The sequence below is a fragment of the Ptychodera flava genome, chromosome 8 (assembly GCF_041260155.1).
Source record: "Ptychodera flava strain L36383 chromosome 8, AS_Pfla_20210202, whole genome shotgun sequence".
In the NCBI taxonomy this organism is placed as follows: domain Eukaryota; kingdom Metazoa; phylum Hemichordata; class Enteropneusta; family Ptychoderidae; genus Ptychodera; species Ptychodera flava.
Window position 1 is genome coordinate 12,259,692 of NC_091935.1, and position 24,909 is coordinate 12,284,600.

The window sequence follows — 24,909 nt, forward strand, 5'->3', positions numbered from 1 at the left end:
AGTTTTGAATAAACTTACTGCACTCACTACTTGAGTTGGCAGAAATAAAATGAACATTTTACTTTCATTCTTTCTTTCTTTCTTTCAGAGGAACAAACATTTGAGTCATTTTGACGAGGTGGAAGTCACCAGTCTCAGGATAGCGGTACAATTTTTGTTTAATACTTACTTCAGGACAAAGAAGAAACTCAGGTAACTTCACAGCTTGGCTTGTCCCTGATTAGGAATGATTTCTGAGAGTTGAAAAAACACAGAAGCACATCTGCAATTTTACATGTACATGTATATACAGTATATAACATGATCTTTGGTTCCCTGAGACTATCTCAGACAGGCAAAAAAGATGAAAGAGTTGACAAAACACATAGAAGCATTGCATTGTACAGATGTCATATACATGTATATATATATATACATGTGCATGCAAGAATATTTAATGCCCATAAACAAACATGCATACATATTTACGTACATACATACGTATATACATTCAGACGTACATACATACATACATACATACATGCATACATACATACATGTATCTACATACGTACATACATACATATCTCTACATACGTTCATACATACATACATGTATCTACATACGTTCATACCATGTACTCATACATACATATATACATACATACATACATACATACATACATACATACATACATACATACATATATACATACATACGGTCCATAATATGGTACATAATACAATAAAACCTGTCTAAACTGAACCATTTAGGGAATGTGAAGATTTTTCATTTGGAGAGGTGTTGAGTTTATAGAGGTCCTTTTAACATAGAGTTCTATTGGAATTGCACACATTGCTATGACATCGTAACAAATGACAATGCAGATTCCAACTCAAACTTTCAAACCAAAATGAAACATTGGTATCTTGTTGTATTAGGGCTCATTTTAAAAGAAAGACACTTTCTTGATAAAGACATCATTCCAAAGTGCAAGGAACGTCACGCTGCTCTCACTTACAAACTAATTTGCTCTGTTATCAGGTTAGAGATTGGTGAGTGGTGCAGTACTATTGAAACTATCGTCTCACAGAGCAAGAAAGCTTGCTTCTGGCTAATCGATTACATTGCAAGCAAACAGGGCAGTATATACATCAAGTAAGTTGACCAGAACTGGGTCATTTTTTAGTTGTCTTTTTCCGTAATGTGAAAGTGTGGCACTCAAACCGCAAGACAAAAGCATTTGTCGGCAGAAGTATCCACTGTTAGACATAAAAATATACTGGTTGGCAGTATTCTTAGCCATTTAAGTGTTGTGTGATTATGTGAATATTTCAATGATAATACATGATAGCACGATCGTGATTTTGTTCCGTGTCCAGGGGATGGGGCTCATGATGGTAAAATTGATGAACCCTGAGCCAAAGACTATTCATTTCATACCACTTTTTGAAGACATCATGCAATGATAGGGCACTTCTTGTCTTTAACTTACAGTTGCTAGTGTGTGAATTGCCAATTTTGTTCTCAAGTTCCAACACACAGCTGTGGTAAATCAGCATAATTGGGTAAATCAATTGTAAGGCAGCTGTATCTTGCTCTGATTTCATCTAAATTGTTCAAATTTGCATAGAAAATTTGCTTAGAAAATTTGCATTTAAAATCTACTTATAAAACTTGCACAAAAAATTTGCAAATTTTGGCCCATTTTCCACCATGAAGGTCTAGTATACAGTATAGATTGCAAGCTGAGATCCGTCATGTTAGTATGCTGGAAAATTGCAAGAAATGACTTACAGCTGAGACACATTCCTATCTCAGTACAACTTTGCAGAAAACTGCATGGATTGTACTAACTTTCGGTGCTGAAACAGTTAAACTGAAAGTAACAGCAATTTCTATGTGTCTTTCTGCAGACCATTCCTTTTAGAATGTCCAACCAAAGAGGTCCGGGAGGCCTTCAGCAAGATTTTAGAAAGCACCCTGAAGTGGTTTTTCAACCATGGCGGTAACGCTCAGGTGAAGACCTTTGACGATCTGGTGGAGATACTGGTAGCAATGCTTGAGAAAGATGTTCCAGACAATTGCAAGACTTGCACACAGTACTTCTGGTTGCTGGATATGTATGTACATATGGTAAGTACAGTGGCCTGTTCATCCCCAATTTCATGTAAACAGGTCCACACTCAGCATTGATAACAATGGGTTTGGATCAAACTATTATGGTGAAAAGGGTTAAAGGCACATCAGTTAAAACTCCTGCATTATTTTCATTTTACTTCCAAACTTAAAGTAGTACAGTACCTACATTTATTCTGGTAATCGCCCCTCCCCCACATTGTGTGGTTCTTCAAATGCGAGGTTATGTTCTTGTATAGAATTCAAATTTTAAAAAAATTATGAAAAAATACATCATTACCTACTGCTAATGGAGCTTTGATGGACAGGCAGTGCATGTGCAACTCTGAATTTGAGAAATAAGAAATAAGTTCTCTACTCAAATATGGCCACCCGTGTAGAATATGAGACAAGGAGATGGACATGGTTGATATACAGATTGAAACCCTCACAGACACAACACTTTGTCGATGTCATCCATTTGAATTCAAAGCACAGAATTTCTTCCATGGTGACATTTTGTTCTCAGTATTCCTTGCAGTATGACAATTTATGAGGATGGCAGGAACTTTAACCCTTTCACCCCCAGTTCCCGTATACAGGTCCAACTTTACCATAGAAAACAATGGATTTGGGACAAACCATGGTGGTGAAAGGGTTAAAGTGAAGTGAAAGCTTTAACTCTGTCAGCCCAGTCTGTCATGAATGAATGTTGTTTTAATGGAGGAGAAAGCTATCTCACTCCAGGGTAGACTTGAATGAATATCAAAGAAAATTGCAAGATATTTCTATGCCATCAAATTACTAAGAGATTTAGCTTATAGGCCTTTTGGATAGCTGTTCAGGTAGAACTGTGGTTCAACATTTGATGTGTTACCCTGGCCATTGTGTTTGCGTTTGTGCAAATTTTCATCTGACAACTGGCATATGTAGTGTTAAATTTTTACCCAATTTTATTCTCGTACTTGAATAATCGTCATAACCTCTAAGTGTCCTTGTATTGTAAGCAAATGCTGATTAATTGCAAATAATTGGAAAGTGATTTCTGAAAGGATTTGCGATAATTATGAATTTTGGTTTGTAAGTCAACTTCTCAGAAATGTGAGATTTTGTGATGGATTGAGTGGGTATACGGTATGATTTGAGATCTTCAAAATATTCCTGCTGATGTCTTTTTTCCAATGTCCATGACAGGGTTTGAAGGCTTGCCAGCATTTGTTTGCAAGAAATGCTTTCCAGCGTCTCTTGATGTTTCTCCTTGGACCAATGCCAGTGACATCCCGGAGGGACATGTCACATGAGGTAAGACGGAACAGAATGAGATGGAAATCGAAATGTAATTGCGTCATGGCTATTGATGTGCCATTGTGTAGTTTACAGAACAAATCTTTTTTTATGGTGTGCCTCATATATCGGTTGTCTGAAAACGAGATGTGAATGAACTGTATTCCCAATGGTACAGGTTCCAGCGGAACACTGAGTCATATGCGACAATTAGCTTGTGAAAGTCACATGTCGAGGTACTGTGTACCCGACGGTGTAGTTGTCAACAATGGGTACGTCGATACACGTGAACTGTGTGTCACATGTATCGGTGTGCCCCTTTTGGTATCTTGAGTGGGTGAATCATGCCAGAACACAACTCAGAAATATAGTTCTTGACACGTGTTGTGTTGGCCAACAGCAAAGTTTTTGAAAGACGTCACAGTCAATAATGCCCCTGGTGGTGTTGACCATCTTCTTAGTTGTCAAGACTCTCATGATTTCACAAAGTTTGTACTCACTTCACAAAAAGGTTAATTTTCATGGCTATTCAAGTCTAAAAAACCTCAATTAGATGAAAAATTTAATAACGGCACAGAATTTTCCCTTTGGTACATTTACTTGTACATACCAATTTGAAATTTAATGTTGATTGGTTTTTCGCTGTGTTTCATTAATGTTTAACAGGCTTGGCTCTCAACTGATATTCACTAAGACCGCAAATCGCCACTACAGTACGTTGTTGCAGTAAATGTTCTAGCACACAGGAATACAGTCATTTCACTTCTACAAGTATAAATGTGTGATGGGTGATTTCACAAAAATGTTAATACCTCTTTGGAGTCGGACTGTGTCTTCAGGGATGCAATTTAGACATTTTAACTGCATCGTACTAATTGCCTTGCGCCACAATGGTGTTTGTAAGCTTCAAGACTTGTTTCTTCCGGACAAACAGCAACTTTGGTATTCCCTGTAGAATTTTACGATTGATGACTAACACACTATTTTTCCAATTGACATTTACAACTACTGACAGGCAAATCCAAACATGTCAGTCTTCGTTCTTTTGCTGCCATAAGGGCAATAGGTTTACTTTTACCTCAATAACACCCAATTTTCAGTGAAATATAAGAAGTAAACTTGTTATTTGCTCATGTTTACAACTTCAATTTCTCAAATTTGTTGAGATATGAAGAGTACAAAGGAGACGTTAAGCAAATTCAGTTTGGTCAGAAGAGAATTAAATAAATTCTCATCATCAAAATTACTGCTTGTATGTATTTCTTTACCATACATATCATGAGAGTCGTAACGTAAATCACATGGCGTGGTACGTAAGTCTGGGCATTTGCTCAAAATCTTTGCAATGAATCAAAACCAAAATAAATACAGGATTTTCATGTTTATATAGGTGACTCTACATTTCGGTTTGAACTAAATAAATAAATGGATAAGTGCAATGCACGCCATGTAATACATTTGTAGATTACGCAGAAAAAAAACAGAAATGAAAGCCAGTATGGCCCTACTGCATGTACGGGAAAGACTATTACCATAGCACACACATTCATGCTGTATGGTTTTGGAGCAGGACTGTATGTCACTCCACTTGCATCAGGTTAAACTGAAAAGCAGATAATTGTCTGTTAATGCTAATAGTTGTAACTGTTTCCTGTTTCCATTTCAAGCAGGATTTAATGAGGAGGAGGTGGACGTCGTTACAGACCAGGGACTTTGGGCTTTTACACTCCACTCTTGCAATATTAGTCTTACACTGTGATATCTCATCCCAAAGGACCACAGGTACAGTAACCCCAACACGGCTTCCTCACACAGCCCAACATTGATATGAGGCTTTGCTACTCAAACAAGCTCAGAAAACAAAAATGCAAGACTCTCCCACAGACAAACTTGTACTTGTCATTTCAACGGGTTGAAGGAACCCATTGTACATTTCACATCGCTAATTGCAGTCTTTCAAAATCAACTGTTGAACACACAGTTCCACTGCTCTTCAGAAGTTCAACAGGATGATTTCATCATAGTTTTGAATCCTCCAAATCATAACAAAACTGTATAACGGACTAATACAATGCTAACCTTGATTCTAACATCATCCATCTAAAACAGGTTGTGAAGGTGTTCATTGCATGCAACGTCTTATATTTTGTTCTATTTATTTTCATCTTTGCGAGTTTGTCTGTAGCTGTGTGTAGATTGACGCTTTGAGATCCAGCTACTCAATACCTCTGGTGCCATAATTGTATTTGTACCCTACATGTACAAGTTGCCTATGAGGATGAAATGTATCAGTTAATAAAAGGAAAAAGATAAAAGTAACCATTTTATAATAACATCCATCGATATAACGGTACCAGCCACAAGCAATGAGTACACCGAGAGAATTGAAAATTTGTGAGCTATTTGAACTAACTCTACATTCACACAATGTTTAAAACGTCACATGTTAAGGTAGATAGCGCCTGAGGGACCGATATTCGGACTGTCAAATTTTTACAATTCTTTCCTGATCTACCACATGTGAGGGCTCATTTTAAAGCTCATGGAATAAAAATAGTTTCCGCTGTCATAGTTTTCTGAAAATTGAAAATTTTATTTTCTCCATAGTGTTAGCACAAGGAGAATGGCCATTTTGAATTTGAAATATCTTTAAATGTTAGGTAATTTGTTTCTCTTATGCCAAACTTTGCACAAAGACCCCTGATTCTTGATTATTTGGTGAGAGAATGTTTGAAAGTTTCAATGAGGAAAGTTTGAGCAAAAGTTCAAGTCTTTCAATCTTGAGGCGCATACTACCTTAATGTAGTATGCACCTCGAAAGTGGAAGACTTAAACTTTTGCTCTAACTTTCCTCAAGGAATCTTTCAATCATTCTCTTTCAAAATCAAGAATAAAAATAGGGGGGTCACAATGCAAATTTTGGTACTGGAGAAACAAATTACCCAAGATTTACCGATATTTAAAATTCAAAATGGCCGCCATCCCTATGTTAACTCTATGGAGAAAAATAATAATTTTCGAATTTCGAAAAACTAAGCCGGTGAAAAGTTTTCTTTCACCGAGAGCTTTAAAATGAACCCCCACATGTGGTGTATCAGAAGAGAATCGTAAAAGTTTGAGAGTCCGAATGTCTGTCCCCGAGGTGCGTACTACCTTAATTTCAGAACTGGATGTACAGTCATTCGTATCATCATTAACTTTGGATATCTACATATATCTACAATAGACAGGCTGCGCATCCTCTGCAATGAAATTTTCTGTACATTCCACAGATGCAGGTGAATGCACTTTCAAAAGTCCACATAGCATAAGGCAACCTCAGACCCTCATACCGTTACCAATGGAGGTGAAAATACGGTTATTCCAGCATGACACGATAAGATATGTCCGGGAGGTGAGTTTGGTCTAACCCCTCAGTAGTTAGTATTTGTGACAAGTTTTTTTCTGAATGTTGAATCTCATCAAATTAAAGCAAAACTTGTGTTCCAATGTGTCATGATGAAATTTGTATATAAGAAATGGAAATGTCCCGTACATACTTATTTTATTGTACTTTGTGTAAATTAGTTATGTTCTCTTCGTAATGGTCTCACTTTGTCATTTTTGCCATTTTTCTGCTGATGTGCAGCGTGCTCGGTAGGTTATCTCTGATTGGTCAATTATTACTATTCACAGCAACTTAGGGAGACTATTTGTATTGTTCATTTATAACGGGTAAGATTCAGCTATCCAATTGGATAATACTTTCTTAGAAGCTGCAAATCAGCCCCCATTTTTCATACTCACGCTAGCATTACTCTTCTTGTCACAGCACTATTTATCCACATATTGTTTCACTAGTGCCCATGAGTTCAAAACAATCTATCACAAATCCCCCTCAAACAGCCTTTACATCTCTGTTATTTCTAGGCTGTTCTAGCCTGTCGGGAAGTCTCTGGATCAACAACAGCCATAGAAGATGTCCTTCTCTATTGCTCTTTCTGTAATGAAAGTTTCTCTATCGCAGTACTCATGATGATCAAGGTAAGAGCCAAGCCAACCCTTTGAACCCCCTGCTGGCAAGTGTAAAGGTCCATTATTTCTATAGAGGACATAAGGCTGTAGCAAACTTATTTTTGAAAGAGGTAAGGGAGACCTTGTTTAAAGGAAATGCCAGTCCTCAAATTTTTTCTTTGCATTTTAGAAAGAAGGATGTTCTCTATCTGATATTTTGTGGCAGTCAATAGGTTGTTTCTCCTACATATTTCCCAGAAAGCTGTCATGAGCTCTGAATATTTTCAAATCTAGGGCACTTAAAGGGACAAAGTTACTCCCTTTTTTTTGGCCATTTTATTTTATTACATCAAGAAAACATGAAATACTTGCATGAAGTCACTCATTGTACAAAATGACAATGATACATAACTGCAAATGCGTCAATAATTACCCCTTTGCTGAATGCAAATAGATGGTTTTGTTTTTGATCTCTAGACAACATGGATTTTTCCGGTTACCACTTAATTTCCCATCACAAATAAATATCGCCATGATGTAAGGGAAAGCTTCTATCCTTATCTATATGAAAAGGCACGACCATTTAATATTTCATGACAAAAGCTTGCAGGAGGCCAGTCTTTATGTAACAATGTATGTTCAGCTATGCAGGTGAGAATGGTGCACAGACCTTGATGTTTTGATACAGCCTGCAAAATGTTTCACTGAATGTTTAATCCTGTCTGGCTGCAAGCAGAGTTGAGGTTGCGCACAGTTGACCAGTATTTCAGCATGTTTCAGGAAATCAAACAACACAAACTACTTTTCATATCAAACAAAATTCTCAGAAAAAGCTCAAAAAAAGTGTGACTTTGTCCCTTCAAGTTCACTTTATACAAAATATTGTATGCAGTGCTTATGCCATACTTTTGATGTTAGCAAGTATTCTGTAATGAAATACAGTTGTCATGGTTTTGGATGTCAAAAGTTACAGAAACAATCCAATTTTGTGAGGTTGACTTAGGGAGTATCTCATGCGAGGCAAATTGTATATTGTAACTATTTCACTACCAGGACCTGCTGGCATTATTGATGGTTGGTGTAGATAATTCCATGATCAAAATAAAATCCAAAGAATCAAAATATTATTTTTAGGTGTATTTTACTAGCTGTTGAAGCCAGAGTTTTTCAAAGAGTGGTGTCATCATATGTTGATGGTCTAGTTACTTGTAATCCCTAGACTTTTGAAAATTCATCCTGAACAGACATGGTGAGCAAGGACTTCACAGCGATTGCCAAAATAGATTTAAAATGGTTTGGACGTCATTGGAGAAAAAAATACTATAATGATCTGAAAGGTGAATGACCATCTGCGAGATGAGAGGAAATCATACAATGCATGATGTCTTCCTTAGGGACATTCACTTGCCCCCTCAGTGTCCACTTTATAGTCTTGCTTCTCACTCTCCTTCCGTTCTTTGTACGTCAATGTTTACACAATGAAAGGTCAGAGGCATTTACCTGTAACACACGTAAGGCCAGTTGCTCAATGGTCAGGAGTACTGACCCAATTATCAATGACTCTGCAGTTCTAAGCACGTTGCCTCACCCCATCATGCATTTATATTTTCATTCTGTGAAATTTTATGGTGTTTTTACTTATTTTCTTTCACTCTTTAGTTTGTTTATTCTGATTTGCAGGGGCAAGGGTCTAGACTAGTTCTTGAAAAGCAACCTTTCCAGTCCTCATCAGATCTTTTTGTCACTATCCAAAAATTCCCTCATCCATGGATGTAATATTCTGTCATGGTCAGTTTTTGATGTTGTGAAATAGTAATATTTTTCTGGTGAAAAGAGAGTATTGTTGTTGTTATTATAAAAAGGCATACTCAATTTCATTAAGGTTGCTTGTCTGCCTGAAATAATAATTTTTTTAAGTTGACTGGGTGAAGGATAGATAATATATTTAACACCATGATTTTTCCCATTGGTCGGAGCATAACACCGGTATTTCATAAAGCTGACTTCGTAACCAAACAAGCAAAAGGGTGGATTCCTAATGATATCACAGCTCCATCATATAATTTACAACTTTTTGACAAGACTGTCAGGAATTGCTTATTCAACATTGCTTGATGGGGGATTTGGGTTACAAAGTGAAGATGTAACCATGGCTCAAAACAGACCACATTTGTCCCAAGTTCTACCAGGAGCAGCATGTGTCATGTCTGCAATGATGTATGTAGTAACAAACCCAGTCGTGATTAGCAGTGTTTGTTTCATTAAATCACCAAGATTTCATTGTTCAAGTACAAATGGATACATACCATAATATTCAGTCGACACAGCCCTACATGGTATACACATTGCTGCATTGAGCCAATCCACTGTGATTTTTGACTTAATTTGTCTAAGAAAACATTTCCATTATCCTGATGTACATCAGTGTCAATGTCACAGAGAAAGTGTGACTGTGAATGTACTAACTTTTTTTTATTCAATCCATCATCCAAGAGGCGAACACCCAATTCCAGGATGAGCTGCACATTACCCACTACCCAGTGGAGCAATGAGGAGTATTAAAAGTGCCTTGCTCATGGCACAACACCGCGCTAGAGTCTTGAACTCACCATCCTCCAACAATGAGTCCGTTGCTCTGAACCTACCGGTTCTCGAACTCACCATCCTCTGACAGTGAGTCCGGTACCCTAACCACTCCCCATGGTGCCTCCTCCTCGTCTGTATCTAGAGATTTGATGCTGCTGTCATGTTAATTCATCACTTGGATTGTGTATTTTGTTTCAGTCCCAAGTCAATGTTGTTCCAGCCAATGAACTGAAGAGCGTCCTGGGATTATTGCTAGAGCTGCTCCTATTGGATGATCCCCTGCAATTGACAAGGTTGAAATGGACAATAGATGGTACCAACAACGACGGCCTCTTATGTAAGTCAACTTCAATACAAAACTGTTTAAAAAACATTTTACCCCACATATTTTATTTCTATTGAGTCAGTATAATATCAGTTTTCTAAAAATGTCTTAATAACTAGCCAAAATGGAGATTGGCAAGGCAGGGGGATCATCACAGGTTTTTGAGATTACCCACAATTCCATTTGATCTTTGTACAAGGAAAATGCCTTGAGTGATCACGTAATTCTTCTGTGTAAAGAAATTGACAGGAACTTTATCAATTTTGATAGTGATGTCTTAGGCGCCTTTTCATTCTTATCCCTCACTTTGAATGATGATTGTTTGTGGGAAGAGATAACAGATTTTTATAAGCTTCGAGCGGTTTTGCAGACAGCTATGCAGAATAGTTCTGAATAAAAAGGTTTTAAGTTCATTGAAATACTCATCCAATGACAGAGTGGCAGTAATCGACTTGTGCTAGGGTGCCTTTTATGATAAACAAATAGAAACATACCACCTAGGACCATGTTGATTTGTAATATGGTCTTTATACTGCCAGGTTATTGGGGCGACTAAAAGTTGTGCGCAGAAAAATGCAAAGTATCCTGTGATAAGAGAAATTTGTGCTGTAATAGTACCATGCCATTACAAACATACATAGTGTGAACATTGAGGCGATTTTTTTTTGTTGGGAGAAATTTAAGAGAATTTTATCAGTGTTTAGGGTGGTATGCACCTGGAAACTGAAAGATTTAAACTATTGCTCAAACTTTTCTGAAGGTACTACAATGTCTGCAGCTCGGCCACAGTGACTGCAAATTACTGATCAGAACCAAAAAAAATTGGTCAAAGACAACAGAGATTGCAAGAGATGAGACGGCATCTAGTTGCACTGTGAACGAGTGTTATAACTGATTAGAGTTGCTATGTCATAAATGCATGCACAAAGGAGCCATCCGTTTTATGTTTAGCTTACACAGCATGTATCTTTCAAAGCGGGATGCTTCCATGCATGTGTGTGTATTACAGTTGTTTCAAGTACAACTAGATGTGGTATCGGCTCTCGCAATCTTTGTTGTCATTCGCCATTTTATTGATGTTTCCTATGAGTAATCCAGGATGGTTGAGTTGCAGTCATTGTAGTACTTTAAACCACTCCGTTTGAAAATCATGACTGAACATCAGGTGGCACTCATTGAAATGTTGGGCTTGAGAAAACAAATTGTGATATTATTTTAAAATCAAAATGGCTGTCCATTTATGTTAACTTTATGATTTCACTACAAGCAAGATGGTGAAAACTTCAAACAGCTTTGAAATGAATCCGGGCAAGCAGTGTGCAAGCGAAGTATTGTAGAATTTGTGAGTCCAAATATCTGTTGAACAGGCACAATTTACCTTGATTGTGTACAAGGTGCATTTAGATCTTCATTTGTCACAGTGAAAATTGTTACTGTACACGAGTCAGGGAAACTCAAAACTTCTTTTGTATACATGGTATATGTAAGGGGAGAAAATGACTATGTTGAACAATGTGAATGCGGTGTCAAGTGTTACTGTTTTAAGTACAAGCAATATAATTGGCTGTGACACAGTTTTGTTGACACTGTCAGGCCATCCGTTGGCGTCATTTGTTCTTCCCCAAGTGAGCATTGATTTTTTTGTGTAGGTGGGTCATGGGCAGCACTGTGGGAATTCATTTCATTCTATAACGTGACACATTTTGAGAAGCAAGGTTCATAGACTGCCTTTGTTGTGCAAGGGTTTTGTCGCAAGTTTTCACTAAAGAGAGGATTGTAACTTTGAGCCCTTGAGTCCAACGGTGTACTAAAAGTACTGTACCAAATATACTGTGAACACATGTAAGATCAGTCTGGAATAGGGCACCACTCAAGATATCGAGGAATCCAATATGGCACTGGAAGTTTCTGACATCATAGAAGGTAGTCATGGGTCATTAAAATCTAACGTAATAATGGCGTTGTTCCAGTATTAGTTTGGTTCATCTTCATTGGGTGGTCTCGCATCAATTTGTTCACTTACTTCCGCAGAAATAATCGCTCCCTGAATTAGACTTTTAAGAACAAGGCATCTTTAATTGAATGATTGAGCAGGAATTGGATGGGTTGAAACAGAATGAGGTCATGCCATCGCATCTATGATTGACACAGGGTAATGAAACTACACGTGTGTCAGATGCTATGAGCAGATTTACCAATCCTTATGACATGTGACTCCAGAACCAGTGTCCCGTATTGAAAAGCTTGAGCTTTTTGATGCCTGTGAGGGCAGCACCTTTCACCGCCTTCGAAAAGAAAATGTAGCTCTGATCGACAAAATGCAGTTATCATATATCATAGCATAAAAATTTATGGTGTTGATGAATTACTGCAATAACAATTCTTGCATGATCTGAGAAAAACCTTACACATGACGCATGCTGTCTTTGCTACAACCACGTTCACCTTATTGCAGTTGTTGTATGTTAGTAAAGTTCTGATTCCCCACTGTATATCAATGCGCACTTGTCAGAGGATGGCAGTTGCCCAAAGCAATTATCCTTGTATATCCATTCTGACTAGCACATCAAAGACAGAAAGTCTTAAATTTTTTGCTTAAACTTCCCTAAGGAAACTTTAAACCCAAAAGGAAACTAAAAATTTGGGATTTCTATGCAAAGTTTTTGATTAAGGAAACAAGAATGTATAAAAACTTACAATACTTTGAATTCCAAATGGCACATACACAGGGCTTGACAATTCCTATCGCCCGACGCCCGGGACAAGTGAAATTTACGTTCGGGCAAGTCAAAAATAAAATCTGGTCGCCCGCCGGACAAGTTGTTTATACAACTTCTGGCGCAATCAACGCGAACCCAAGTTGCGGTTTGTGCATGTGTCGCCCGATTTGCGTTGTCGTTCACACAAAATAAATGTCAATCACTGACTTTTTTAGATACAATTGTGACGTTCTTCTGCGATTCACTTGCCGACTCACACAATGTTGCAATTTTTCGATGATCGACATGAAATTGTTTCATCGTCCAATTAAAAAGTCGCTTAAAATTTGGCGTAAACAGCATTTCTTTGTTGTATGCTGACTGCTCCGCCCCAACAAATTAGGTAAAAATTTGCAAAACCCAATCATATTGCTTATCGGCGATCGACCGTGCAGTACTTCAAAATCATTTATGCAGCCTCGCGAAGTAGACGAACATTGTTGGCAGATAGTTTGTGGAGTGATCGCTGTAAATATGAGTATTTTACGGTAATATTTCCACTAACGCAAACAAGGCATTGTGCATTTTCGCGAGCCAGAGCGTAATTTCCGCTCCGCAGTTGCGCAGACCTCCGCAAAAACCAAGCAAAGCTGTTGCCGTAAAGAGGCGCGTAGTTTACGACGATGGGCATTGTGTAACTCTGAGAAACGACGTTGCAATGATTTACGACAGCGCCACGAGGGCCAGCGTGAGTGGGATCGTCTGAGAATCGACGACTCGATGTGATGATTAGAACGATGTTTCTGACAAAAGATCTAAACATAAGCGTTTTGATGAGGAAAAACGCCGTAGATGTTATCTGCCGAAATGGAAAGCACAGTAGCCTTGGTTGAAATATGACGGTTCCAAAATGTTCTGTACGTCGTGTCTCAAATACCCCATCATTGCCAAACCATGGAGGTAGGAAGAGACTACCTCCATGGCCAAACCAAGCGAAATGCTTTTCTTGACGGATGCGACATGTTTCGCATTGAATCGATAAGGTCTCACGAGTTTAGTCAACCGCATTTGGACTGTTTGGCGCATCGCAGATGAGATCGTGACGGGGACAATGATTGTGGAAATTTTGTGGGTTCCACTGAGCCCGATACGGATTCACTTGCCAACACCCCAATCGCATGCACTCGCAATGCGTGAACCGAATGACGACGACCAGCGACAGAAACTGACCAATCTTTTTACGACGGCATTTATGCTTGCCAAACACAGGAAGCCGATGTATGATATGTACCTTCAAATTTAATGTAAGCCCTGCGTACAGATCTGTGTGTTCCCGGCGTTATACCGCCTCTTGTGGTGGAGGCCGTATAACGCCGGGAACACACAGACCGTACGCAGGCCTACTTCAATGTAAACTTTTGAGAAAAATCGGCGTCAACATCGGCGAAAATTACCAAAATAAGAAAGCCCTGAAAGCTGCTACGGAATTCGTCGCAAGTATTTTGGTCTTGATTATTACAAATGGAGGACAAGTAAAATTTTTGAGAGGACAAGTGAAATTAAAAATCCACTTGTCCGACGGACAAGTGAACTGGAAAAAAAATTGTCAAGCCCTGATACATTTTGAAATTATACAATGTACCCTTTTGAAATGTTATCTCAGGAAAAAAAGCAGATGGTAGTGTTTAATGAAAAAGCAAGATAATAAAAACTTCATTTATTCCACAGATTTTTGAAGCCTTGTTATTGTCTTGTTTCTGGGTTAAAATGGTGCTATTTGAGTTTCCCTCGTAGGGTTTAACCCTTTGAGTGCCAAAGTTGATTTTTATTGCATTTATACTATACAACGCCAACAATTTCTTTCACATCTAGTCAATTTTTTTCAGATTTTTCCCAAAATGTCGGCCAAAAGTGCAGCCTGTAAAAATTTATGTTCATTTGATCCAAAATCATGGAAAAAATTACAGAAGAATTTATAAAAATTGATAAAATGTTGCCTTGATGTTTTTTTTTGGGGGGGGGGGGAAATAGCGTTGATCGCGATTTCGGGTTTGTTACTAAATATAGCTGCACGCTCGCGACTTTCGGACAAATAAGCTGAAATTCGGACAAATTTTGTCGTTGTATGCGCGGCTGTTGTCGCAGCTTGTAGTTTCAGTCATCAATTCATACGAATAAGTGTGGCGCTAAATAGCCTTTCTAACTCTCGCAGGTTTTATTTTCGTCGTTTATGCGGAAAATGCGGACAAATGTTTATTTATGCATATTAATGAGAGAGAACAGTGACGTCATTTGCGATCAGCGCTATTACAGTGTTCAAAGGGTTAAACATGGCATAGTGCAAAGAGCAAGAAAAATCTTGTGGAAGACTGAGAGTCCGCATATCTGTCCTCAAGGCGCGTACTTACTTCCATGAAATTACTGATACTGTGTTGTAGTTTGCCAATCTTGTCATTAAGGCTTAGTTGGACGACCAAATTTACCCAGAAATAAAAAAACACTTCAAGCCAAGCTGAAATTTATGAAAGTGAAATAACAAGAAATTTAGCACTCTTTTGACAAGCCTAGGCCTGTGGTCAATATTATTATTGTCCACAAGCAATATGTAAGTGTCTAGAAACAGTGGTGGGGGCGTTGTTCATTATCATATTTATTTGCAGCGCACTATACTCATAATATGAAATAGCTCATTACCTCATTCTTTCTTTCTTGGCACATAAACTTTACTCCAGTCATTAGTAAAAAGAGGTTATAAACAGCAAGCAAGGGGTAGCTGATAGTGAATACATGTATAATTCCTCTACAGGGAATTTAGCAAAAAATAATCATTAAGCTTTGCTTGGTGATTATTAGTGCTTAATTTGTTAATGTTTCCCCCCCCCCCCGGTTCTGTATTTGCTATTGAATGCTTGTGGGCACCATTAATAGCCTCATTATGACAAATATTGTAAAAGTTACTGTTGCAGTGCTTTCTCCAGGTCTCTCTGACAAGGGATTCAGACACAGCATATCGTAACAATACATTACGTGACTTTCTTGATCAGAAAAGTATTTCAGAACAGGTTTTTCAGTCTACAGAGAGGCTCTTATTAGCAGATAACTTGTAGATGTTTACTCCATATCTTAACAACTGTGCTCCCATTTCCTTCCTGACAGCCAATATGATACATCCAGTGTTTTGTACATTCTGCTTAAATGCAATCTGTCTTGTTGTTTCTCCCCATGCATATATACACAGCAATCATACGTTCCAGCAATGTGAATGACAGCAGAAGAGCCTACCAGTGCATCAAATTCCTGGTCAACCTGGCCAACCGATGCACTGTTGCCAAGGAGTATCTGATGGCCGCGTCGTCAAGGTGGCAGTGGGCGGTGAACTGGCTGAAGAAGAAGGTAAATCGCTCTCATTTCTAAGTTTGAGGTGCGAAAACTTGTGCTGAACTGGAGAGATAACTGAGAATGTTAAAATTTGAGTGAAAAGTCAAATTTTGGACAGCCTAAATTTAAAGTGATGTTTTGTACATCAGTTTCTTGTTTGTTTTGTTGTGTCATGTCATATCAGGTCAGGTTATGGTCATACAGATTTCTCTTCATGTAAGCACTTATCTTTTTGATCATTTAAATATTTTGCGTATTTTAGAGCCAGTAGAATCAGCGACCTTATTTCACAGAACTTTACTCAAGTTTTAGCTTCCATCAGTGTGAAGATTTTGTTGCAATCGCAGAATGGCTGCAAAAAATCACTTTCTGCACATTTATGCTGTGCAGAACTTTTACCATTTATGACCATCTTTTCATGTCATATCATGTGTGGTATTTAGAAGAAAATGTGTATGATGTGTATGTGACTGTATTTTCACTGCAAGCTCAAAATTTGACTCAAAACTTAATTGTTATGATTGAAAGCATAAAAGCAATCCTCTAAGATGTTAACTTTTGAGTTTCTCTCCCGTGATGTTCACCCAGATGACTGAATACTACTGGAGCCCCCACTCATCGGCGTCTAACGAGTCCGCGTCCGGGAAATCCTTCCAGAGAACGGTGAGTGCCCAGGACACCCTGGCCGAGGCAACGGCACTTCTGACGGAGCTGGAATCACAGGAAAACGCAGCAGCGGGAACCATGCCGGACTCAACCATGGAAGAGAACGGGACGGAGGACACGCAGATTGATGACGATGTGGACACGGAAGTTCAAAACGATACCAATAACGAGAGTATAGGGGATCTTGACGATATCGACTCGTGATCCAAAGCCTGTGTGCTCCAGACACTGAAACCTTGATTCATGTGTACATTTTGCACTTTGGACCTCACCGTGTGATGTTGTCTTCACCCAGGATTGATCAGCAACTTTTTAAAAAAAAAATTTTGTGCACAACTGTGTTGTGAATTTCTAGATTTCAAATCGAGCCACGATGGATGGTGTCCCCCTGCTTTGCATAGGGACTGCTAATTGGATCACACCGGCTCAACTGTGTGCATACTGTGAATGACAGATGGTGGGAAAGTCTCATGCAAATTTTTAGAGGTGTAATTATATTGTAATATTATGTCAACACAAATGATAAAATATTTGCCTTGTTTAGAAGTGGAAAGAAAAAAAAGCATGCTGTGAAAATGATAATTTTTATAAATGATGGTGATCTCTTTGTGTATTTGTAACAAATCATAGTGAAAAAGCAGATATGGTTAGAATGTCTCTGTCTCTGTTTTTATCTAGTGAAAAAACTGAAATGCAGAAGTAAATAATTTCCTGTTGACATTGTACAGACCTTTTTTGTAAACCTTGTGACCTTTAACCTTAGGTAATTTGCAAGATTGATAGTGAGTTTTGTTTTGGTGTCAACGATTTCATTGTTTTGCAATTTTTTGAAGACGACAGTTTTTAACTTTTATATGCTCCCCGTAACATAGTTGCAATAAGATGAATTCTGAGTACTGATAGTTCGAAGTCCATCCAGAATTTGTCGCTTGTCAGGAAACTGGTTACTTTCCCTTCATGATCATGATAAAATTTGCATAACGGAAGGCACGAGACGGGTTATTGGCAAATGGTGTCTTACAAGCTGGACGGAATAAGATAATCAGGCGAGGCAATTTATACGAATTAAGTGGTAATCATGTGATCAAGGAAATGACACTTTTGAAAATATACCATTTATCATGATACGTGAGTGAGAAATTTTTCAGGAAAATGTGAACTTGAAGCTCTTTTACTTGAAAGTCAAGGACATTACTACTCCTTGTAGACTGTATGTGAAGTTTTTCCACTGCATAATTTTGCCAACAGACTTTAATTCCAACTGTTTTCGTTGTGTTCAGACTCCACCCTCCCACAAATGGATAGGTCATTCAAAATTATGTGTGCATGCCACTCCACCCTCCCACTAGTGGATCGGTCCATTCAAAATTATGCAAATATGCTACTGCAGGATAGTTTAAGTCGTGAGTGAAATGTCTTCACATATTAAGCTGGTGATCAATTATTGTTTTGTATTTTGATCAGATATGTTCCACACAAGGTGACTCAAATATTTCACTCGAAAGACATTGATCCTCCTCGTGTGACATCACTGTGTGATTTCAGACTTGACGTCCGCCACAGTAGCTATGTACAGATTACAACCCAAAACTGTACCAACCATTGACTGAAAATGTACCACCAGCGTTGCATGTACAACTCAAAGTAGCGGGAAAATAAGTAGAGTCACAGGTATTTCATAATGTATGAAACGTTTTCTTTTCAATCACTAAAAAGAAATTATTTGGAGGTAAAAGTGGTCTTCGCCAAAAATCAGCAAGAACGGATATAGTGGTTGCTTTCATGTTGCCAAAAAATTACTATTTTTAGTCTTTACACTTTTGCAACTAATACAACAATACCATCTATTTCCCATTTGAGACAATTTGATTACAGTATTTGAACCCAGGCCAAACTTAAATCAATAATAATATGCATGTGAATTCTAAAAGCTGCCCTCATTGTTGAACCTGGAATATCACCATGGTAAACTTATGTTGCTTCTGGAAAGTGGCCAGTCATATTAGCCATGGATTTTTAACTCATCTTTGTCCCTTTCAACTTTTCCTATTCAGTACTGGATGTTATATGCTATGGAGGGGACCACATCTTTATGTGTCTTGTCATGTGTAATTGTACTATTTTCCCTTTTTTATAACCAGTGTTGTGATAAGCAGAATCGCTTGGTCCGATCATACTGGCTCTGAATTGAGCTGTGAAATGTGAAAAAGCAGGGGAAAGGAGGACGGTGGAAAAATTATTGCTATTTTTACCATGTTTACCCCCCAATTTTCTTTAAACAGGTCCACAGTCACCATTGATAACAATCAGGTTTGGACCAAACCATCGTGCTGAAAGGGTTAAAATGTTGCATGAAAGCATTGCCAGTAGGATGGGTTTGGCCAATTTTGAAATGTGATTGGAGTGCCCGGGCCAATGTTGTCAAAAGTCTTTCAAATGTATGCCGTTTTTTTAAAATAGGACAAGAAAAATTCAACAAATAAGCATGATCCTAGAGGGTCAAGTTGCTTGGTAAAGCTTGAGAGGCCCCCTAAGAATCTTGACTATTTTCATAATGAAGATGAATTTGAATGTTCTTCAGGTACACCTTATTGTGTGGGCTGGGGGAAATCTTACAGGGATATGTTATGATTTTACTTTGAATTGATGTGTAACTCCACAAAGCTTACTGGGAAAGTGCTGAACCCATGATCAAATGACTCCCTAGCTGCGGCGAAAGTTTGGTGATTATTTATTTTTTTTTAAATGTAAAACCTTACCCGTGTGTATGTGGTCAATGTAATTGTTTTTTATTGATTAATGACAATTATAAGAGAAATCTTTTTATAACAGATCTTACAATCGCTGGCATTTCATTCTTTAAATACGAGGGGCAAGTGCACACTTCTAGTGCACCATCAAACCAAAACAGAATTTTCATGGAGATTTGATTTTTATTACATGTATAGACTGTATCTCTCTATGAACCGAACCAGTGTTTTGTTTCCTTGCATTTTTCGTAGTTTTCTGTGATGTAAAGTGTCCAACTAAAACAACATAACAGTACTGCAGTAAACAAAACCATTATTTCTATTGTGTAGTATACTGTAAACTTGCAGATGCTAAAGGTCAGTGTTGAATGTGTATGTGTGTGTGTGTGTGTGTGTGTGTGTGTGTGTGTGTGTGTGTGTGCATTTCTACGTGCGGGAAAAGTATGTATGTATGTGTTTATTCATTGGGATGTATGTGTAGGTGAATGTGTGTAATGTTTGTATGTATTTATAAATGTAAACTAGTACTTTGTGCGTGTGACTGCATTGTGTGTGTGTATAGCCATGCAACATGCAAGGGTTTCAATGTTGATGTACTTCACAGGGTTCTCTGATAAACCATCTTCTGTCAGTCATAAATTCCGCAAAATATCGACAACGTAGCAAAACAACGAGTACATATTTTTCAATATTGCACACATCAAGTCTATATTATAAGTCCAGTACAGTAAAAAAAATTCTCCCGTTTCAACACTAGGTGCAATTTTTTGTAAAGAGTGTTTTTCTCTCCACCCTTCCTCTCCTTCAATGCATTTTGATAGAAGATCTAAATACAGTGTTGTGTATGTTTTTTCACTGGTACATTAACACTGGCAAGTGATAAGGCAGTTCTCTATCCAGCTCATCAGTGACATCATGGCTATAGAATCCTTTACTTTGCTGCAAAACCTGTACACAATACAAGCACAATGAACCACGGTTATTTCGAAGAATTGGCAAATAGTCTAGGTCAAGTGATTGGTTTTGAGAAGCGTTTTAGAAGATGGTCCTCTGCTTGTGTCCTTTCTTTGATGAATCCTTGGTGTTAAACACTGGCTGCTCAAGATGCCTGTGTTCCAGTAATAATTTACTTGAAATGAAGATAATTGCAAAAGAGTGTGTGATTTCTGTGAAGTGCATTTTTTTTAGCTACTATAGACTATAGTCTATAGAAGCTATTGGGATGGGTATCCGTCCGGCGTCCGGCGTCAGTCTGTATGTATGTATGTATGTATGTATGTCCGTTTGTGAGGCGTCCGTCCACTCAAATATCTTGAGAACTGCAGTACTTACTGATTTGATATTTGTTGTGTAGATGAAAAATATGATTTTGAGAAACAATTTTTTTTGATTTTTTGATATTGTTGAAAATAGGCAAATTAATGCCAAAAAAGGTGTTTTTGGTAAAAAATCTTCTTCTTCATAACCGCTGGTCAGACAGCTTTGTTATTTGGTATACAGGTCCCTAGGGGTAACCCAACTTAGATTTGTTCAAATTGTGATGAAATATGCAAACGTGTATTTTTAAGGAATTTTTTGTCATTTTTGGTCAAAATTTGACTTACATCGTATGTAATTCTTGTACTGTATAAACCCTATCAATTCACCCAGAAAAAAATAATTAATATGATTTTAAATAATTGAATTAATTAGGAAATCATCAAAGCCAAAATAATTTTAGTGTAGAATTATCAGAAAGTTCAACTTTTTTTGACAGTTCATAGTGAAATGCTAACCATCTTGGAGGATTAAAACATGTAAAGGCAACTTTCCTGAATCCCAACTTTGACATATTCTGAACCGTCATTTATTGTGCCCTGTATGTTATCTAAAAGAAATTGCTCAAAACAGTCAATAGAGATAGAGATAGAGATAGAGAAAGTTCTAATTTCCATTTATGGTTGACTTGGTAAGGATAAAATAAAATTACTTTTTGAGGAAAAAAATAGAGTGGTCAATTAAAAGAGTGGTCAAAGTGATAGGGTTTTTATGGTAAAGCTGGGCTGTAAGATTCCTCATGTGCTATTTGTAGCAATTATGCAATCTGTGTAAACAGTGCAATGAAAGTTACATGATTCCTTATAATGCTTTTGATGACCTTGAGCTTCTTAAGTTTCAAGCATTTGTCTCTTTAGTGTGCTTTCTCTGAGTATGTACAGTCTCCACTTATTCAACAGAACTCACTTACAATGTTAATCAAAGATATCCACCTTCTTCATCAATACATGTGTCACAAAAGGTTATTCTCTACATAACACAGCAGAGCTCTGTCAACTGTTGAGTTGCTTGTTCTTTCAAAACCGCTGGTCAGACAGCTTTAATATTTGGTTTACAAGTCCCTAGGATGACCTTAGTGAGATAATTTCATACAGTCAGGAAATACTTAATTTTGTATCCATGTCTATAGTAGCTTCAGGGACTTTGGCCCTATGTTTTCATTCCAAAAAAACAGACAGTGATATTGACAGGTTAATTATTGATATTTTCACAAATTGTTGAATGTTCCCATTATGTTGGTTGGGAGAGAGGGTGTGTGTAGATAGTTATACAAGTGTGTGACAAACATTTCGATGGTAAACATAGGCAGTTGTTGTATCATTCAATCCTTGAGTTTGCTATTTTCACTGCTTTTTTCAACAACATTCAGGGGATATCCACCAACATATGGATCACTAAAAATTCAGAAACAAAGTATGTCATTGAGTGAATGACAAATGTGAAGTTTTTTTGTGCTGGACACTTCCTTTATATGCTTAACAGTGCGAATTCTGTCAAGTGCCAATGCTATGAAGTGGTTTGTTGTTGACAAGCAAAGTCAAGTGAAAGCATTTAATGTACATGGTCTATATCACAGTTGTAGATATGATGCGCTGGTGCGAATCACAGCAGGGTGCTAAAAGTTTGAATTGTGCAGCAGTATTCAGTTTCAACCGTGATTCAACCCCAAACAATTGTGTGCGTCTGTTCTCCCAAAATGACTACCGCTCCCTCATTATCCATTTTATAGTTTTCAACATTCTTGACAGAATATGAGTGTGTTTGTTAGGAGGACGCTCATCATTTTCCATTGTTTACCCAGATTACCTGTTCCCCCCACTCACATGTGGATAAGTCCAAACTCACCTCTGTACCGACCATTGACTGAATATATCGACTCAAGTGAGAATAAAGTAGATGTGTCTTGTCAATCAGTACAAATATCTGATATATCATATGTACTATTTTGTCTAGAAATGTAATGTTATAATTTTGTAAGCAAAAGCATTTACAGTAAAATTGCAAAAATAAAATGTTTGCTTGCAAAAAAGTAAGGAGTTGCAGATGAGATTTTAGCGAGTGCGCCCTCACCGTGATAAACACGAGAAAACAATCATTGTGTGGTAATTTTCAGTGTGCCATAATTGTTTGGTTATGTTTTCCCAGGAATACATCTTAAACTTCAGTGTTGCGATAATGATTAAATATTGTGAAAGTAAGATTTCAGCCATCCTTTTCGCCATCAGGAAGCTAGGAAGCCTTTAGTCTCCTTGGCTAATAGAGTAACCATGGCAACTATTTGCATAAAGACCTTTCAGACTTCTATCATTTTTTTAATTTACTTCAAGAAAAGGGGCGTAGTAGTGCCAGTACTGCCCACAAATGTCTGCGAAGTAGAGGGACTTTAGTTATAATACTCAATATTTCAGAACATGAACTACTGTCAGTACCCAATACTGTAAAAGTTGCATTATGCAATATACCTTCGCAAAACTCTGAAAACTGCAATTTTTTACGTATAGAAACGTCTACACGTGGTAGGTTTTAGATAGCCTAGAATATGTGTGACTATGACGTCTAATTGTGTGTAATAGAATTTCTAGGTGTTTTTAAAGTGTACATGAATTCGTATGTATTTAATTGACGGACAATGTGGTGATAATGAGATTTGATTGCGCTCATGTATTTTCTTGATTGACTTTCCACGGGCAATAAATAAAATGCGAATGGTTTTTATATAAGTAGATATATTTGCAGTCATTTTTTTTCTCCCCGTTAAAGCATGCTGAAGTACCGAAGGCCAGGATGGAATTTTGTCCGATCGCATAGCATTGATGATACAATAATTTCGAACAAGGACTAGGTACTAGTAAACACCTATTGCCTAGTCATGAGGGCTATAGCGCCCGTCTATTACCCCGAGGGGGCGTGTGCTACCGGAAACACATCGCTATTCCCCGAGGCCGTAGGCCGAGGGGTATAGCGATGTGTTTCTGGTAACACACGGCCACGAGGGGTAATAGACGAGCGCTATAGCCCGAATAAAGACCAGGCTATAGGTGTTTTATAACACACCACATGGTCATGTTGTAATGTTATATAGTTTTTAATGTGTTTTTGTTAATGATATTTGATCTTCGCAACAATCCATTGTGACAAGTTTACTGAGCGATGTACAGCGGTTTCAGTTGTACGTGGTACTACTTTCTTTCAAAAAATATTCGAAGCATACCTAGCGACATCCTCAATTGCACTTTAATCTTTTCCGTCGATGAGCTGTTCAAGTTCCTACGCTGTTGGAATGTTGGAAAATCTGTTTTAGAGAATGTGTCGTCACCTATCCCGGACGCACATCACGTTCCAGTCACCCGCCATTGTTGCAAAGCTGCAGACGACACTCCGCCCGTGACGGTCACGTGACCGGGCACTTTTCCAAATTTGGTCAGAACTATTTCCCTAGGGAAATAGCTTTTCAAAAAATACCCTCTGACGTCACTTTTGTCGATCCGGTGGGGACTAGACGTATCTATTTTCTCGTCACGTGACGTATTCTGGCGAATCGCGACACGGAATGAGCATGTGGCGTGTTATAATATTTGATACTAGATTCACATCTTCGAGCAGATTTCGTCCCCTCGACTAGACTGTCGGCAAGATGTGCTACATGTTGATGAGAGACTTTATATAACTGTCTGTGAGCCGGCTCAAATTGGCTTAAGGTAGTAAGCGCCTCGAAAGTAAAAGACTTAATCTTTTGCTCAAACTTTCCTCAAAGAATATTTCAATCATTCTCTTTCAAAATCAAGAATACAAATTTGGAGTCACTGTGCAAAT

At 37.9% G+C, this 24,909-nt stretch overlaps 1 protein-coding gene across 2 annotated transcripts in view; it reads left to right on the plus strand.

Annotated features, from left to right (window-relative positions):
* Window positions 1-19,862, plus strand: part of LOC139138502 (ubiquitin carboxyl-terminal hydrolase 24-like) — an 84,231-nt gene extending 64,369 nt beyond the window's left edge. Inside the window, exons 42-51 of one of the 2 annotated variants that reach the window (XM_070706903.1) lie at window positions 89-192; window positions 1,025-1,138; window positions 1,897-2,116; window positions 3,293-3,400; window positions 5,050-5,164; window positions 6,655-6,776; window positions 7,292-7,405; window positions 10,160-10,298; window positions 16,224-16,378; window positions 16,952-19,862. In XM_070706903.1, coding sequence (XP_070563004.1) covers window positions 89-192; window positions 1,025-1,138; window positions 1,897-2,116; window positions 3,293-3,400; window positions 5,050-5,164; window positions 6,655-6,776; window positions 7,292-7,405; window positions 10,160-10,298; window positions 16,224-16,378; window positions 16,952-17,233 — 1,473 coding nt within the window. In that variant the 3' untranslated portion in view covers window positions 17,234-19,862. The remainder of the gene's footprint in view (window positions 1-88; window positions 193-1,024; window positions 1,139-1,896; window positions 2,117-3,292; window positions 3,401-5,049; window positions 5,165-6,654; window positions 6,777-7,291; window positions 7,406-10,159; window positions 10,299-16,223; window positions 16,379-16,951) is intronic. The other variant, XM_070706904.1, reaches the window with a different exon arrangement.
* The last annotated feature ends 5,047 nt before the right edge of the window (window positions 19,863-24,909 follow it).